Raw genomic sequence first — 16,959 nt, forward strand, 5'->3', positions numbered from 1 at the left:
AAGGTTGTATGAGAAGATGCTTCCTAAACTGTTTTTTTTAACCAGGTATTCAATTTTGAAAATCCTGGTTATTCAATCAGCGTATGGCAGGCGGGCGTCAAACGAAATTGCACTTGATGGTCATATCATATATAGTTTCACAAATGAAATTAAATGAAATTGTGTCTGCTCCATAATTCTTCAAACCTTTAAAGGATTTTGATGATACTTGAAACAAACGTTCATATTGTCAGATTTTTTTACACTATTGAAAGACAACTCAAATTACAATGTATGTAAAATCATGATAACTGTAGTGTGTTTGGATGACTCCACTCGTTTTCACAATGAAGCCTCTCTGGTAGATACTTGAAACAAAAATTCACCACATCCAGAGAACGTGTAGAGTACATGTTTCGTATGGCTGGTTCCAAGGTCAAGGTCTACTTGACACTTGAATGTCATATCATATATAGTTTCACAAGAAACTATGAAGTTTTTTTCCTATGAAGTTTGAGGGTTGTAGGTCTAAAGGAACTCTAGTTATCATCTGGAAAGGAGAAATTAACCAACGGTCGCTGTGACCTTGACCTTTGACCTACTGACCATTAAAACAATAGGGATCATTTGATTAATAAGACCAATCATCCTATGAAGTTTGAGGGTTGTAGGTCAAAAGGAACTCTAGTTATCATCCGGAAATGAGAAATTGACCAACGGTCACTGTGACCTTGACCTTTGACCTACTGACCCCAAAAACAATAGGGATCATCTGCTCTATAAGACCAATCATCCTATGAAGTTTGAGGGCTGTAGGTCAAAAGGAACTCTAGTTATCATCCGGAAACGAGAAATTGACCAACGGTCACTGTGACCTTGACCTTTGAACTACTGACCCCAAAAACAATAGGGATCATCTGCTCAATAAGACCAATCATCCTATGAAGTTTGAGGTCTGTAGGTCTAAAGGAACTCTAGTTATCATCCGGAAACGAGAAATTGACCAACGGTCAGTGTGACCTTGACCTTTGACCTACTGACCCCAAAAACAATAGGGATCATCAGCTCTATAAGACCAATCATCCTATGAAGTTTGAGGGCTGTAGGTCAAAAGGAACTCTAGTTATCATCCTGAAACGAGAAATTGACCAACGGTCACTGTGACCTTGACCTTTGAACTACTGACCCCAAAAACAATAGGGATCATCTGCTCAATAAGACCATTCATCCTATGAAGTTTGAGAGCTGTAGGTCAAAAGGAACTCTAGTTATCGTCCGGAAACGAAGAATGGACGGACGGACGGACTGACGGACGGACAGGGCAAAAACAATATGTCTCCCCCCAGTTTGAGGTTGTAGGTCAAAAGGAACTCTAGTTATCATCCGGAAATGAGAAATTGACCAACGGTCACTGTGACCTTGACCTTTGACCTACTGACCCCAAAAACAATAGGGATCATCTGCTCTATAAGACCAATCATCCTATGAAGTTTGAGGGCTGTAGGTCAAAAGGAACTCTAGTTATCATCCGGAAACGAGAATGACGCAACGGACTGTGACCTTGACCTTGACTACTGACCCAAAAACAATAGGATCATCTGCTCTATAAGACCAATATCCTATGAAGTTTGAGGGTTGTAGGTCAAAAGGAACTCTAGTTATCATCCGGAAACGAGAAATTGACCAACGGTCACTGTGACCTTGACCTTTGAACTACTGACCCCAAAAACAATAGGGATCATCTGCTCAATAAGACCAATCATCCTATGAAGTTTGAGGTCTGTAGGTCTAAAGGAACTCTAGTTATCATCCGGAAACGAGAAATTGACCAACGGTCAGTGTGACTTGACCTTTGACCTACTGACCCCAAAAACAATAGGGATCATCAGCTCTATAAGACCAATCATCCTATGAAGTTTGAGGGCTGTAGGTCAAAAGGAACTCTAGTTATCATCCGGAAACGAGAAATTGACCAACGGTCACTGTGACCTTGACCTTTGAACTACTGACCCCAAAAACAATAGGGATCATCTGCTCAATAAGACCATTCATCCTATGAAGTTTGAGAGCTGTAGGTCAAAAGGAACTCTAGTTATCGTCCGGAAACGAAGAATGGACGGACGGACGGACTGACGGACGGACAGGGCAAAAACAATATGTCTCCCCCCGAGGTGGGGGAGACATAATTAATATGGTTTATTATATTACATGTTTATTTTGTTATGTTGACTGTGATATTTTATTGTAATTATTATTTTTTCTTCTTGTAGTCATTTGTACATATTGTCAAGAATATATAAATCACAATTTGGAAAGTTAAGTAATAATGGTCATTACATTGATATAGCCTAAATTTAAAGCTTACGATGGTTGAAAATTGTGCCGTATTATATCAAATTACGTAGGTTCTTATTTAAAAAAGGGTGGCTGAACTGTGCTCTTTCAAATTCAATGTGGATTTTTGCGATGATCCGGAGGTTTAACTACCACCACCACCATATTCTAAAATAAATTACAACTTTGTGTATATGACATGTGAACTAAAGTAAGTTTGACTGATTGAGTCATGTTTGATATACTTGTATTGTGTATAATGTCAGAAATTTAGTGAAATACCATGATGTATAATCAGTGATAAAGCTTTATACTGCCATTGTAGCTGACCACAACAAACAATTCATGTACTGATAACACAGATTTTATTCATCATACTGTAGAATATAGAATACCATTAGTAAATATAATTCCTTGAATTGTAGCACATAAAATTATGGCATTTCAATTTTTGTCATTTTAAAATATCTTAGTCTTGGTCTTATACAACATCAAATGAATAAGTTTTAAGCTTCATTCAGACAAAAGCAGATAATTTTTTTAGCTTGCATGTTTTAAAGCAGAGCTATTATGATTGCTGCATCATCATTGTTGTCATTCCCATGCAAATTATTCAAACTTATAAAGTTATTACCATGAAACTTGGAATATTTGCTAATCAGGACAAGGTGCAGTTGTTATACAAGGTACACAAGTTTTTGGAGTTCTGTTCGTTTTTTACTTAGAATTTTTGTCAAAATTGGTTGCACTTAACAAGTGTCAAAATCACATGTACTGCAGAGAACTGCTATTTGTGTTTAACTATCAGCATGCAAAAACTTGGTGGTCATTGTAAGCAGACATTATTTTTGTATCTGTAATTGTTAATTAAAATGTATATAATTATATTACTATTTATTACAGAAATAAATATGATTATACTGCCTTAAACTACCAGTAGTTCTTATTATACCCTGTGATTTATGAGAACTCGTTTCCTTTTTAATTTTAAAATTCTGTTGCTGGTTAACTTGTGTTTCAGTGCGACTGAAAATTGACAAGTTTGGCTGCCAAACCTTCATGGAAGGCAGACAAGCATTATTGGTGGAATCAGAAAAAACCTTACAATGATTCAATTATTGCACATTTACCCTAAAAGTAATATATAACCATTTCATTGACTTTTGAAGGCCTAAGGTTCAGTGGTTTTTATTTGACCATTTGAAAAATGGGTTGCATTGTAGTCTATATATCCTTATAGTTTTAGAACATCCTAAATATTGACACATGCAATAGGGATGCACAGCTGCTTACTTCAAGAGCATTTTGTGAAAAATGGCTGTTTTCCAATTTTGACCCCAAAGGGTTTTTATTTGAACAAACTTGGTAGACACCCACTAGAAGATGTTTCACGATTAATATCTAAGCTCTAGCTATTTGTTTTTTTTTTTAAAAGAAGATTTTTTAAAGTTTTTACTATATACAAATAAGGAAAATCAATGACCCTAAAGAAACACTATTTTGCAATTTTTCCATCAAAACTGATTTCAAAGTGCTCCAACTTCTCAATGGATTGAGATAGAGTCAAAGGCTTTTCAGTGTTCCTTACACATTAACTTAAGGTCGACCGGAGGCCATTTTTAGCCCCTCACAAGTCCAAAATTTTCTTGGAGATGAGGGGGTCTGCAAACTCCGAAACAGAAGGGGGCACATCCCCACTCATTGTATCCGATAGTGATAACTTTTTTAAACACCATTTCTCAAACAAAATCAAGTGCTTGGGGTCTACATGGGACATTTCTTTTCACTATTTGACGCCTCAAAAGGGGTGGGGGTGAAAAGACGTCTATTTAATGTAATCAGTAAAGTGGCGACTGACAGGAACCAGAGCAGAAATATGATATTGCAGTAACTGATATATAAATATAAGCAATATTAATACAAATGGAGTTGACTGTACTATTTTTTTTTTAAGTTTCAGTGAACGTGAATCCAGACAAATCAAAATTTCTTAGCACAAGACCTTTCAAGATGAATGTAAAGAAGGGATATTTCTGAGTAAAAAAATTGAAAACAAAACATGTATACTTTTTATCTCAATCTCGTTCTTGTAAATAAATGTATTTATACAGAATGAAATCATATTCACAATTACAATAGTAAATGTTGTATTTATTTGTTTTATGATTTGAAACAAAATTAATTCATGAAAAATTTATTTTCATTATAAAGTTCCACCTTTTTTGTACAGCTAAAAATAAAAGAAACTGAAATTTACTAGAACTTTCACTTCTCACTGATTCATGTGAATAAATAACTGTCTGAATTATGTATAACTCAATTGTAATTTTAATATTTTTGAGAACAGTATGATGCTTTTATCCAATGTAGTTTGATATTCTGTATAATCAACAATGAGGCATTTACATTATTATAAAGTACAAGAAAACAAACAATAACACTTAGTCCTGAGTTAGTTGCACACCCCCTGTTAGATTTGTCCGTAACATATTAAGATGGTCCAGAGATTTAGTCAGGAACGGTCGTACAGTATTCAGCTCCATCAGAGTAAGGTGGTTCAACTGTAAAAGAAGAAACATCCATGCTGTAACATTGAACTATATACTGTCATAATTATGGCCTTTAAACTGGTTACTGTAAAATCATTATTATTCGTGGGACACAAATTTTCATGGTTTTCGTGGGTATGTAAATCCACGAATTTAAGATCAGAGAAACTTTTATCCCAACAAATACTTCTTGCCATGTCTCTATTATATACATTACAATCGTGCATTGGCGCTTTTCCGCCGATTTTTGGGAAAAATGAATGACCCGAGGCAAGGATTAAATTTATAAACACGGAAAGATATGTACATGCTGTAAATAAATGCGCGGCGATTAAGTGTAAGATTACTTTGCATTAGGTTATCTATTTTATATTTTTAAAAGATATTGAAAATCCACAATTTAAGAACCCACGAAAATGCCCGTTTTGATAAAACCACGAAATTTCATGCCCACGAATATAAGTGAATTCGCAGTAATCATGTTCTTGTATAAACAGAACTTCTTTCTGGTCCTACATGTAGGACTGTAACTAGTAACTACAGGAGTTGCCTGTTCAATAACATGCATGAGTAATAAATTTTGCAATACATTTTATTGTTAAATTTTTATGTAAAGTTTTTTTCCATAATAACACATTTGAACATACTTCACATTATTAAACAAATGTACTAAATACTCCTAGATAAACAAAACCCCCTCTTACCTTGGCATGTGTGGCATCACTCTTAACAAATGTGTCAATACTGCTTCGTAGTTTAGCTATTCTCAAATCCCAGATATCTTTTATCAGCGTCCTTGTTTCATCAGCATGGGGTATGTCATCCATAGCGCTACAAATATATCACAACTTTAATCTGTACATTGTATTGTATTTGAACATTGAAGCTGCGTGCCTTTAGATGGCCAAAATATTTCAAGAAAATCAAACTTGAGAAAAAAGTACTAAGATTTGAAGAAAAATTTGTGAAAAGATTTAAGTAATAATTACATGTTAGGAGGGTTAAATAAATGATTTTACAGTATTTATCACCATATTTCTAATGGTTGACTAACGAAGTATGGGCTATTTTTGTATATCTTTTATCATTTCTTGGTAATATATGTGGATTGCATGTGCAAACAAATTTGCAGTATTGTAATTTGTTTAATTTTTGTTTAATTGATTTTACGTCACACCAACACAGTATAGGTAATATGGCCACGTTCCAGCTTTACTGGTGGAGGAAGCCCTTTTGTGCATTATTTCAGGCACGAACGGGCACCTGAGTAGAACCACCGACGTTCCGTAATCTAGAGTGGTGAGGGGCAAGTGGTTTGAACTCAACGACCTTAACCACTCAGCCACAGACGCCCCTGCAGTATTATAAAAGCTAGAATATGATGGAAGCTTGAAGATACAACAAACCAGTTACAGATGGTATATATGAACAAATATTGTTGTGATCCTAGTAGCATGACTCCAACCAATAAATAAGCCGCGTCACGACAAAACCAACATAGTGTGTTTGCGACCAGCATGGATCCAGACCAGCCTGAGCAGAGTTTCTCTGCTTATTATAGGGTTGGTAAGCAAACAGCATGGATCCTGATCAGACTGCGCGGATGCGCAGGCTGGTCTGGATCCATGCTGGTCGCAAACGCACTATGTTGGTTTTGTTATGACGCGGCTCAAATAATGATTAATTATTTCTTCCATTTTTCATCAGAAACTTTACAATCTTAAGTAAATATGAAATCAAATATTCTACTAATTACAGACAAGCAAACAAAAATTCTTGATAATCATGAATAAAAATTTCATGAATGATGATGTGGCAATAGGATGGACATTAAATATTTTTTCTGTAACAAAGGTCAGATATTCTATATATAGAAAACTTACTATTTTAATAATAACTGTGTCAGTTCCATATAATGTTTACATGGCATTTCAGTGAAGAACTTTGAATCTGTTTCTTCCTGTTTCTTTTCTTGTAATTTTTCTGTAATTTAACATAAAACTTTTGTTATACAGAATTTATTTCTGTTTGATTGTGTAGGAAGCTGTAAGCTTGTAGAACCTTCAAATCCGTTCCTGGAACCAACCAGTATTGAGCATTGAATGTCAAGTTTCTTGCTCAAGGAAACAACAGCTTGCCCCTAACAGGGTTTGAACCCACATGACTAGCTATCCTTAGATTACGAGCCCATGTGTTAACCACTCTGCCATATCATCACCTAAAAATATATTTATACTTGTAACTAATGTAACTTGTTAGCTAAAATGAAATAGGAAACATTCAATACATGTAAAAACCTGTAACTTTTTTTTTTGAAATACTGATAGCTATGTTTCGTTTGACACCAAGTGAGCAAAATCCATCAACTCTGACAAAGTGAAGACATTTTTTCCCCAATCATCATATGAAATTGCAGAAAAATATCTTTTAAACTTCATGGTATACTAGGAAATAGTCAATTTTTCATTTGTTTTGACAACAACAGTTGTGTAATTTAATAATCAGACAAATCACCTGAGAAAGCTGAGTATCTCATAGGAGGACATGTAACAAAAGTCAAGCTGAAATACGAATTTTATTGAAAACAAGCTGCTGATTTTAGGTTTTGACACTAATAAAGCTTTGTTGAAATAAGTGTAGCTTGTTTAACTATTACCATGATTGAACAGAGACTGAGAGTGGTGCTACCAGTATAGTCAAGTCAGCATACACAACTGTCCAGTCTGACAAGGCACTATACTGTGGGTAGCTTAATACCTGTATCCCTTAACTGTTAAAATAACAGACTGTTCAAAATTCAAAGTAGGGCATATCCATTACACAGTTTCAACAGATATTATTTAAAATTTGACATTGTAACAGAAATGTTCATACCAACATCCATCCATTCTGGAGGACGTATCCTGGCTTTCTGTCTTTGTTTAAGATTAACTGCCATCCATAATGGTACTTCAATCGGCAGTCCAGCAGTAAACGGACCAATGTCTCCCTGAAAGTAAAATTGATGAATAATTAAAACATCATTAATGATTTCTGGAAGTTTTTTTTATACTCAACAGCTGGACAGTTTTCAGTATAGAATGCATCAAACTGGATGCACATAATAACATACATGTAACATGAAGTTCTTTTACTAAATTTGGAAATTGCATTTAGTTTTCTTATTTTCCATAAGAATTGTTAAAAATTTATCCATTTAAAAGGTTTAAGTAAGTACAATTCATTATCAATTTAAAGTCAGAGCAATCTGTAGAGCCTAAACTTTGTGAGCTTAAGGTCTTCAGCGTACCCGTTTATATACTATGACTCGACGTGTGCAAAATGTGCTGCGCTTTGAAGATTGGAACGAGTTGGCTATGGACGAAGCCATCCGATTATATGTTGGTTTCCAAACTTAAAAGCGGAGCGTATTTGTAAACAGCAAAGCTGGGGCCACGTTTGAATTAACGGCAATAATCTTGATGTTTATTTCAGCTGTTGCGTTGTTTATATCACCGTTGAAGTTTAAAATTGACCATCATCGTGAAGAATTATATCTTCTGTGTCGATGGACCAAAGGATTATGTGAAAATATTGGAAATGGAATAAAATACATGGTGTGTATATTGACGGTAGGTGTGCGAATTTTTTGCGTCGAACATTTCTATCTTTTGTATTATTATAGACGTTGAAACATGATTTTTTTTTCAAAACAGCTTATATTAAGTTTTTTTGATATATATGATCAGTACATGTGCTGGGATTGACAAATATATATTTTATTTGGATTTTAAAGACGTTTTAAGCTCCAAACCCCAAGTGTCTGTGATAGGACCGAGTAAGGAATTAAACAAAAATACAAACTCCGATCAAAAATATTTTATCCAGGGCAAAGTTTGGGACAACTGTTATCTGTTCTTTTTCTGCTAAAAATTCAACCTCTGCAGGATCCATATTGCGTAATTTTCGTCAAGAAAGCATTGTGCTTCTCTACATTGTCCGGTTTATTTACTTTTATTCGCGGGAAAATCTAAGTGCATAAAATTTTACAGCCGTAGGAATTATAGTAAAATAAGCTAAAATCCGTTAACTTGCCGTACGGTAGGTCAGACTATCGTATTATTCTATTCAAGGACTCGACCCGGTGAATTTTCGTATTTTTTGTTCTTTAGTAAATCAGTCACATTTGAGACTTAATTCTGGATTCCACTGTTCTTGATGAATTATATACTTTCTTCAACTTTAAACATTAACACTATCAAAGTCCAATGAGGCCCAAAATATAATAGGTTAGCCATCTACTTTTTTCAGAAATCTTCATTCTGTTGTAACACTGTTTAAATTCACCACTTAAAAACTCCTTTAGTTACTATCCCAGCAATTTTTACCTGTTAACAATTGTGGTCATTGATTTAATTACTTTATCTCTGTAATTTTTACCTTTAACCAATGGTGTCATTGCCTTCGAGGGATCTCCCCTTTCCAAGTTTTTTTGACACCCTGTTTTATCGTCTTAAATCACTGTCACTTTTTTCACATTGTTCAATTTAAGCCATTTTTATATGTGAAGAGATATTTTTGCATGCATGCAACGGGAGGCATAGTGTGTTTATCATGTGTAACTGTTTAAATACTAGTAATGCTTTTTCTAATTTTTTTCTGTTCAAAAATGAAAACAAAGATTTACTAGGGAAATTACAGGGACCCCGGCCCCACGAACATCACCGGCTACAAGGGAATTTAAAAAAAGGCCCTCCATTTTTTTTTTAAAAATTTTTTTCTAATTTTAAAATGGCCATTCGAATGAGTTAATTTGGGGTTTAAAAGATTTTTATCGCCGTTTAAAAAGACTGTTTTAAATTTTTTTGAGTAAAATATTTCAAAAATTTTAACGTAAAATTTTAAAATTTTAACAAGAAAGGCCCTATATTTTTCATATTTTTCATAAATTTCTTTCTTAATTTAAGTCTTAATCAAAGGGTTTAAAAAGAAAAATTTTCTACCACCTACACCACACTAACCCCAACCCCCCACCTCCCAACCCAACTACAACTACTTCATTATTAAATTTTTCATCAATTCCCTAGTAAAAAACAGGTACTAGTGAAAATATTAAATAATGCCATTTTATTTATTTTCCTTATTCTTCATTTACATAGCATACTCATTATTTTACCAATATTATATTGAAATTATCAGTAATCGGTTCATAATTGGTTTTGATACTTATTCTATTACAATATCCGTAACGATTTGTTTGTTTCATTTTACGCCTTTTCCCAACAGTGTTTCAGTCATATAGGCGGGTAGTTTCCTAACCATCGTTCCTGGAGAGTTACACCAGTACTAGACTACCTTCCTCCGCGCTAAACTACCAAAGCATCTCCCGGGGATCGAACCCACGCCAGAGAGGTAACTGGATTAGAAGTCATCGACTCTAACCTCTCGACCACGGAGGCGGAACATATCCGTAACGATAAAATAGTCGAAAACATGAGAAACTGTATAAAATTCTGGAAACAAAGTGAAGAATACTTTTATAGTCTTGTGTATCAATACTCTCTGTATCTTCTTTTTCGAATTGTTCAGAATGACCGGGCTCTCATAGCAATGTTATCACGTTTTTCAATGTGAACCTCTACATGTGTACATATTATAGATGCGTTCTATATTTCATCTGTTAACATTCTGATATTTTCAATTTACAGCCTTCTGAGACAAAACTAAATTCTGAGTCAAAATCTTCTGTCACATGGAATTTCCCAGCGTTCCTATCCACGTATGCAATGGGAGATATTGGTTTCCCCCGAAATGTGACGACAATAGATATTGTTTTGATATTTACATTCTGTGATAATTTACCAAGGCTTTTAAGAAAAGAATGCCAAGTACCCTGACTCATGTGTACTACCCAAAGCTTTATATGTTCTAGATTTTTCATCTTGGAGGATACAGTCAAAGCTTCTTCATCGATATCGACCCTACACAACTCAAACCTTTGTAAGTTAGTGCATGTATATAATATAAAACTAATTTGCTTGTTGTACAACGCATTCTTGGATACAGCTTCTATTTTAAATTCCGAAAAGGTAGTGGCTTTAAACAAAAGTTTTTTGTGGAAAGGGAAAATTTAAACCCTTTTAAAATTACATAGTTGACAACCCTTTTTCAATATAAATCTTTTTAAAAAACCCGGTTTTGGAAATAAACCCAGTGTCCATATATTTATATTTTAAAATTTGTTTGTGAGAAGACAGATTGATCATGTGATTCTCATGTTGCCCCCACTACCCCTTTGTTGTTGGATAATTTCAATTTTTTCCAAAAGGTTTGGGAAACTTTTGTTTAAAACCCTTTGAAATTTTTTGGAAAATTGTGTATGTGAAAACCCTGAAATTTTGCAAATTTGGGTCAAGCTTTTTATTTCTTTTCCCACTATTCCCTTTTGAAACGGGGATATTCCAAGTTTTTAAAGAAAAGGGTACCCAAATGTTTTTTCCCAAATAAATCAAATATCATGTCCTTTACATCATAAAATCGAAAAATAAATTTGTAAATTTTCCACTTCAAAAAAAATGATGTTATTTGTCCGATGTTAAAATAATTTTTTTTTTGGGTTATTGACCCGTGAGGCAGACACACCTACAATTTGTAATATTTTTTCAATCCCAGTAATAAAAAAAAGGGGGAAAAGTGTAATTGAAAATCTTCCAGCACAAACGTTTGCAACTGTGAATTATTTGATAAGTCAATATGGTGAGCTTTGCATCCATCCATGTCGCATTTGATGTTTCTCAGGGCCAACGTTTTTGTCTGAGCTAACAATGATATTAGCTTTTGAAAATGTCCGTGTGAAAAAACTAGTCCATGTATTTCACATGTCCGTAAGAGGTCAGAACTGTTTGGGGAAAAGGATATGTGTTTACACTTATCTAATGTAATACTTCGAAGATTCACATGGTGTGATAAGTCTATATCAAGATCCTCGTTGTAAAGGACGGCCTGTATCAAGGAGTCTGATTCTTGAAGAAATACAGATGGTTTGATGATGGATTTCGATATTTCAGTAGTTGTTAATGCAAGGATTTGTATATGATTGAGCCTAGAAATCACCCCAATCGTATCCTCATTCAACAAACATTTGTCAATGTAAAGGGACTGGACAGTCTCGGGGATAATCTGGCGCACAAAACTCAAATTTACTTGGTTGCGTAATACTATATCAACCATACTTATTCCCTGTATTTTCTCTGGGGACGTAAAATGGGACTCAGAAAACATTTTTGATGCAAGATTTTGTACTTCTTGTGTTTCTTTTAAACCATGGTAAGAAATTCGTCCTTCTTCCAGTTCTGTTATATATTCAGTTCTGCTCGAGTCTGTTAGTACAATGTCATAAACATATTTAGACAAATATTTTGTCAAACGTGGATTTAACCCACAAACCATGGTCAACATACCTGATAATTGAAGAATTTTTTCAATAGAGTTATATCTTTCAAAGAGCTGATCTAAAATGGGACACACAAGTTTGGTTGTCTTGCTAGTACTTGAGTCTTTGTCAAAATGACAAGAAATGTACACAGCTGCAAAGTAATTGCGAACCGAAATGTGTGTAAATGATAACCGAGTTTTATCCACGGTAGGATCTGGACACTTTTCTTTCACCAATATCCCGATCATTAAAGAATATTTTGACAATGCATCACATGGTATATCACATTCTTTGAATGTAGAACGCCCGAACATAACACTAGGTGATACAGAAACTACTGTATGATACGCTAGCTTTCCTAACATCAACACCAACTCTTGGTTGAGAAGAAATCTCTCCAATTTTAATAAGGCTTCTGGTAATTTGAGACCATTTAGATCATCAGGGACATTCTTCTGCTCTTCCATAGGTTCAATTTCCTTTTCTTCAGACCATGCAAACATTATGTTTAGGTTGTTGGTATATATGTCAGTTATTGACTTGTTAATAGGTTTACCCTTGCAGTACATATGCAGTACTTGCTGCAGAAGCAATGGTGTCCTTTCAGGATGAGGAAAGTTTGCAGCCTTCAATTCATTAATAAAATCTAAATCTTTATCTGCGTTACATTTGAGACTTTCGTCAAAGGCTTCCATGTAAAGTTTGATCATGTTCTGTATTTCGTTTTCATCTATTCCGACAAGTTTTATTTTACGATCATATTGCGATCTTTTCAAATTTAATATACTTTTAGCTGATGGACTGGACGTTGTTAAAACTGTGGCATTGTAAACATTATTTGAAAGTGGTATTCCCGTTTTAATATGCCTCTGAGACCGACGTGGTTGCTCAGGTAGTGACCACTCGTCTAGTCCATCAATAATTATCAAACATCTTTCGGATTCTTTACTGAAAATGCTTTTAATCAAAGAATCAGATGCTATTCCGTACATGGAGTGTATAACCATCTGCATTACGTCGATAATATCCCCTGGAATATCGCACATTTGAACATAAAACAAAAAGTCATACGTAGATACTTTGTGCAAATCTAGTAGACAATTTTCACTGAAAGCCTTGTCAACAGCATTTGGTTTCGGAAGACTATCACACCATGAATTAATCAGCATTTTACAAAACGCACTTTTTCCTGTTCCAACCTCACCAATGATGTATATGTTTTTCAGTTTGTTATGACATTTTTGTTGGGTATCGCTGGCTTGTTCAATAATATCTCCTCTTTGACTGGTATCATTTTGAATATCACAAAATATTTCGTGATAATTTTGTATTCTTCTTTGTGTATAATCACTAATGTTGTCCTCCTCCGAATCTTCGATGTACATCTTTGGATGAACATACACTTTACTAATATTGAATTTATTATTTCGTGTTGCTAGCGGTGATATCCATGTTTTTACTTGTTCACTTTATAAGTTTCTTCTGGAGTTCTGTAATAATAACATGTAACTATGTTTCACATTTGGTTACAACCAGATGAACAAGAAAGTTTAATAGCTTTACATTATCGTCGGGAATTTCAGAAGTATTTTGACAAGATAATGTTATTAAAGGGCTCTAAAAGCTTAATATTGTGCCCTCAGCCTACTTGCGATACCTTTATCATTCAATGAATTATGTCGATTGAGAACATAAGGTATGAATTTGTTATATTTTACTGTATATTATTTATATCATTTCTATTGTTTGCTTTAAGATGCTCAGCTTAAATATTTATTACCTTGCTTTTGTGATATATATTTCAAAGTATTCTGCTGTGCATTCGTAACTTCTTCAAGCTGTTTGATTTCTTTACACACGTCAACTTCGTTTTGCGTTGTAATGTAAATATCGTTCCTTTTTAGCTTTTTTAAATGAAAAAAAAAATGTAGAAAACATGTTTATTCAATTATTTTGCCATGTGGACATCGAAACAATTAAGTTCTTTCCTTCATTTACTTAATTAGAGAATTGTTGTCTTTACGCGAATGACTACGAATAACTTCAAGCAAACCTAAATACTTTTAGCTTGTAAAGGATATTGTTAAAATAAAATCAGAAAAAAAGAAAATAAAAATTAAATGTATCAAATTTAATGAGAAGTAAAATAAAATGTTAAAAGCACGCTTTACATTAAAGCTGGAATGATTATGGTTGGCTAATTGAGAACATTTACAATGAAATTAGATATTTATTGAGGATGCTGTCAGAGGAAAACTTAAAATTTACAACATGGATGTAAAATATATAGAGAATAATTCAATATAAAAATACAGTAAAAACCCTCAATAAAGACCACCATCGGGACTGAACCAAAGTAATCTTAATTGCGGGCTGGTCTCAATTTTGAATGTTATAATATTTAATCTGATGAGAGTAAAACATATTTCTGAAGTAATTTAATATCAAATTGTCTTTGGTCGGATTTCAATATTTATTATTATATGATGTGCATAATTCATCTATCATATGAGAAATTAATTCTTAACAAAATAAATTTGCTGAAAACACCATCAAACAACAGTGACTATAAAATTTACTTTCACACCATATTTCGTCCAATAACCCAATAATAACATTTTTTTGACATCTTGTGAAATCAAGTGTCATGCCTAAGAGCATTCAAGCAGATAATAACAACAAATTTGTGATCTAGGTAGGTGTTAACTTTAACATCAGTGGTCTCAATAGTCGGTTCAAAAATAATAAGACTGAATCTGGTGGTCTTTAAAATGGATAAGCGAGGTGGTCTTAATTCAGGATCATGTCACCATTGACGTAAAGAACAGAAAATTCCGTTCTTTCAAAAGCGGGGTGGTCTTAATACCAGGGTGGTCTTAAGAAGTGATTCTTCAGTATTATGTAAAATCTTGCGTACCTGTTTTATATTCTCGACAGCCTTTTGGGCATTCTCGTTTAGATAAAGCCCTTTCTTATCTTTTAAGAGAGTAATCATGTTATCTGTAGTTGCTGTAAAATCATCTAAAGTAAGTTCCATTGACGGAGAATGGAATATCATATTTCTTCCTTGCAATGTCTGAAACAAAATCCAAAAGCTTAAAAGTCAATAGAAATAGAGATGAATAATATCTTTTATGCCAGAATTTCATTCCGTTTGGGATGGGAAAGAAATCTTCCACTTGCTTCAACAATTCATTAAACTCTGAGCGAAAATACACTTATATAACTCAAATATATTATATGGAGGGAAAAATATAAATATACTCTCACAAAAATAGATTTAAAGAAAAGAAAAGAAAAAAACAACAAAAAAAAAAACAAACAAAAAAACAAATAAAACAAAGAAAAAAAGTGATTAAACTCTGATATTGATCTCTCATTTTTTCTGAAGAAGACAAAATGTCGAAGGTTAAAGAAAAGTGATTTTTCTTATTGAACTGATTATATAAATGTAACATAGAAAATATAAAAGTGATATAATATCTATTATAAAGATAACATCAATTGAATCACGTAGACAGTAATTTTAGGATCTGACCTTGTTTATAATGTCATTGTGGTTCAACAGACAATCCAGATAAGGGTGAAGTCTCATGTTGTTGATAAAAACATGTAAAATACCAGCAATATCAATATCATTTACTGTCTTTTTGTCGATGTATCCAGGTGCGTTAATAAAACACTTTGCAATCTCCCAAGGATGGATGCTCCATTCACTGATATGAGTGTTCTTCCAATTAGGTGCTGGAGGATTTGATGCATGGTTTGTTAGTATTTCATTATGAATTTCGTTGCAAAATCCTTTCGGACATTCGATTTTATCGCTATACAAACAATTGCATCTAGTCTGTCGATATGGACAACTGTATTGCCTTGTTTGTCGAATAAATTCTTTTTCATGCTTTGGTTTCAGATTGTTAAGACTACATTTGTTGCAAACTTCAATATTTTTCTTCTTTGTATCCTTAAGTAACCGGGAATGTTCTTCGTGAACAGCGTCATCGGTGAATGTTTCTAAACCAACTTTGAGGTACTTGTAAGCTAAACCTCCTTTTACCCAGTTCTTAAACAATGGTTTCTTCAGCTGATCTTCTATTTTATCCATACTCCTGTATTTCTTATTTCTCTACAATAGCGTAAACACTATTTAATAACATATACTCGAGTAATGCATAACTTCCATTTCAGTTAGACTAATTGTTCCTTTTTTGTAAAGCAAACTGCTGATATAAATAATTTACCTATATGATATCAATTCATAGCACAATAATATCACCCAATATGTTACAGTTTACATATTAAATAGAACATAAACACTGTGTGCATGTATGACTACTACGGTTACTAGTATACAATGCATTATCGCGCACAAATAAGGAAGTTAAAATACCTAAATTCATAGAACAATGAATGTACTTATTTCTATGAATCTATGAAAAGAAAAAGAAAAAAATGTTTATAAAGCAGGTCGCTCCCGCCAAGATTAAAAAATACGTTTATGTCTTACAGGAGTATAACCGTTCAATGCATCTTTTATTGATAATATAATAATATATCTGAAAATTAAGAAAACAATAACTCCATGTACAGTTGTTTTACAAAATCAACTTCCCTTTTTCTTGTATGAATTCTTTAAGATATAACCTTTAATATCTGTACATATAAATAGATGTTCCGTTCAGG

At 33.6% G+C, this 16,959-nt stretch overlaps 2 protein-coding genes across 3 annotated transcripts; both read right to left on the reverse strand.

Annotated features, from left to right (window-relative positions):
* Nucleotides 1-4,377: 4,377 nt before the first annotated feature.
* LOC132759998 (DNA replication complex GINS protein PSF2-like) lies at nt 4,378-8,921 on the reverse strand. Of its 2 annotated transcripts, none has more exons than XM_060751884.1 (5): nt 8,781-8,921; nt 7,737-7,851; nt 6,746-6,845; nt 5,567-5,693; nt 4,378-4,874 (listed from the first exon to the last, which is right to left on the reverse strand). In XM_060751884.1, exons 1-5 carry the CDS (start codon nt 8,793-8,795, stop codon nt 4,755-4,757), a joined length of 477 nt encoding a protein of 158 aa, XP_060607867.1. In that variant the 5' UTR covers nt 8,796-8,921; the 3' UTR covers nt 4,378-4,754. The 2 variants fall into 2 exon arrangements, with proteins under 2 accessions (XP_060607867.1, XP_060607866.1); XM_060751883.1 differs by having other exon boundaries at nt 8,706-8,893.
* A 4,819-nt stretch (nt 8,922-13,740) lies between these two features.
* On the reverse strand, nt 13,741-16,601 carry LOC132760001 (uncharacterized protein CXorf38 homolog). The gene is made up of 4 exons (XM_060751887.1): nt 15,815-16,601; nt 15,194-15,352; nt 14,057-14,180; nt 13,741-13,766 (listed from the first exon to the last, which is right to left on the reverse strand). Exons 1-4 carry the CDS (start codon nt 16,379-16,381, stop codon nt 13,741-13,743), a joined length of 876 nt encoding a protein of 291 aa, XP_060607870.1. The 5' UTR covers nt 16,382-16,601.
* Nucleotides 16,602-16,959: the final 358 nt, after the last annotated feature.

The sequence above is a fragment of the Ruditapes philippinarum genome, unplaced genomic scaffold, assembly GCF_026571515.1.
Source record: "Ruditapes philippinarum isolate M1 unplaced genomic scaffold, ASM2657151v2 ctg339_1_1_1_1, whole genome shotgun sequence".
In the NCBI taxonomy this organism is placed as follows: Eukaryota; Metazoa; Mollusca; class Bivalvia; order Venerida; family Veneridae; genus Ruditapes; species Ruditapes philippinarum.

Excerpts from the sequence above, each read along its gene's own strand:
- LOC132759998 (XM_060751883.1), bottom strand. The coding sequence starts at position 8,795 with ATGGATCCTGCAGAGGTTGAATTTTTAGCAGAAAAAGAACAGATAACA. Across the intron at positions 7,852-8,705 it reads ATAAAATATTTTTGATCGGA|GGAGACATTGGTCCGTTTAC; the intron begins GTTTGTATTTTT and ends TTTTACTTTCAG. Across the intron at positions 5,694-6,745 it reads ACACAGTTATTATTAAAATA|CGCTATGGATGACATACCCC; the intron begins GTAAGTTTTCTA and ends ATATATTTGTAG.
- LOC132760001 (XM_060751887.1), bottom strand. The coding sequence starts at position 16,381 with ATGGATAAAATAGAAGATCAGCTGAAGAAACCATTGTTTAAGAACTGG. Across the intron at positions 15,353-15,814 it reads ACAATGACATTATAAACAAG|ACATTGCAAGGAAGAAATAT; the intron begins GTCAGATCCTAA and ends ATTTTGTTTCAG. Across the intron at positions 13,767-14,056 it reads ATATATATCACAAAAGCAAG|AACTCCAGAAGAAACTTATA; the intron begins GTAATAAATATT and ends TTATTATTACAG.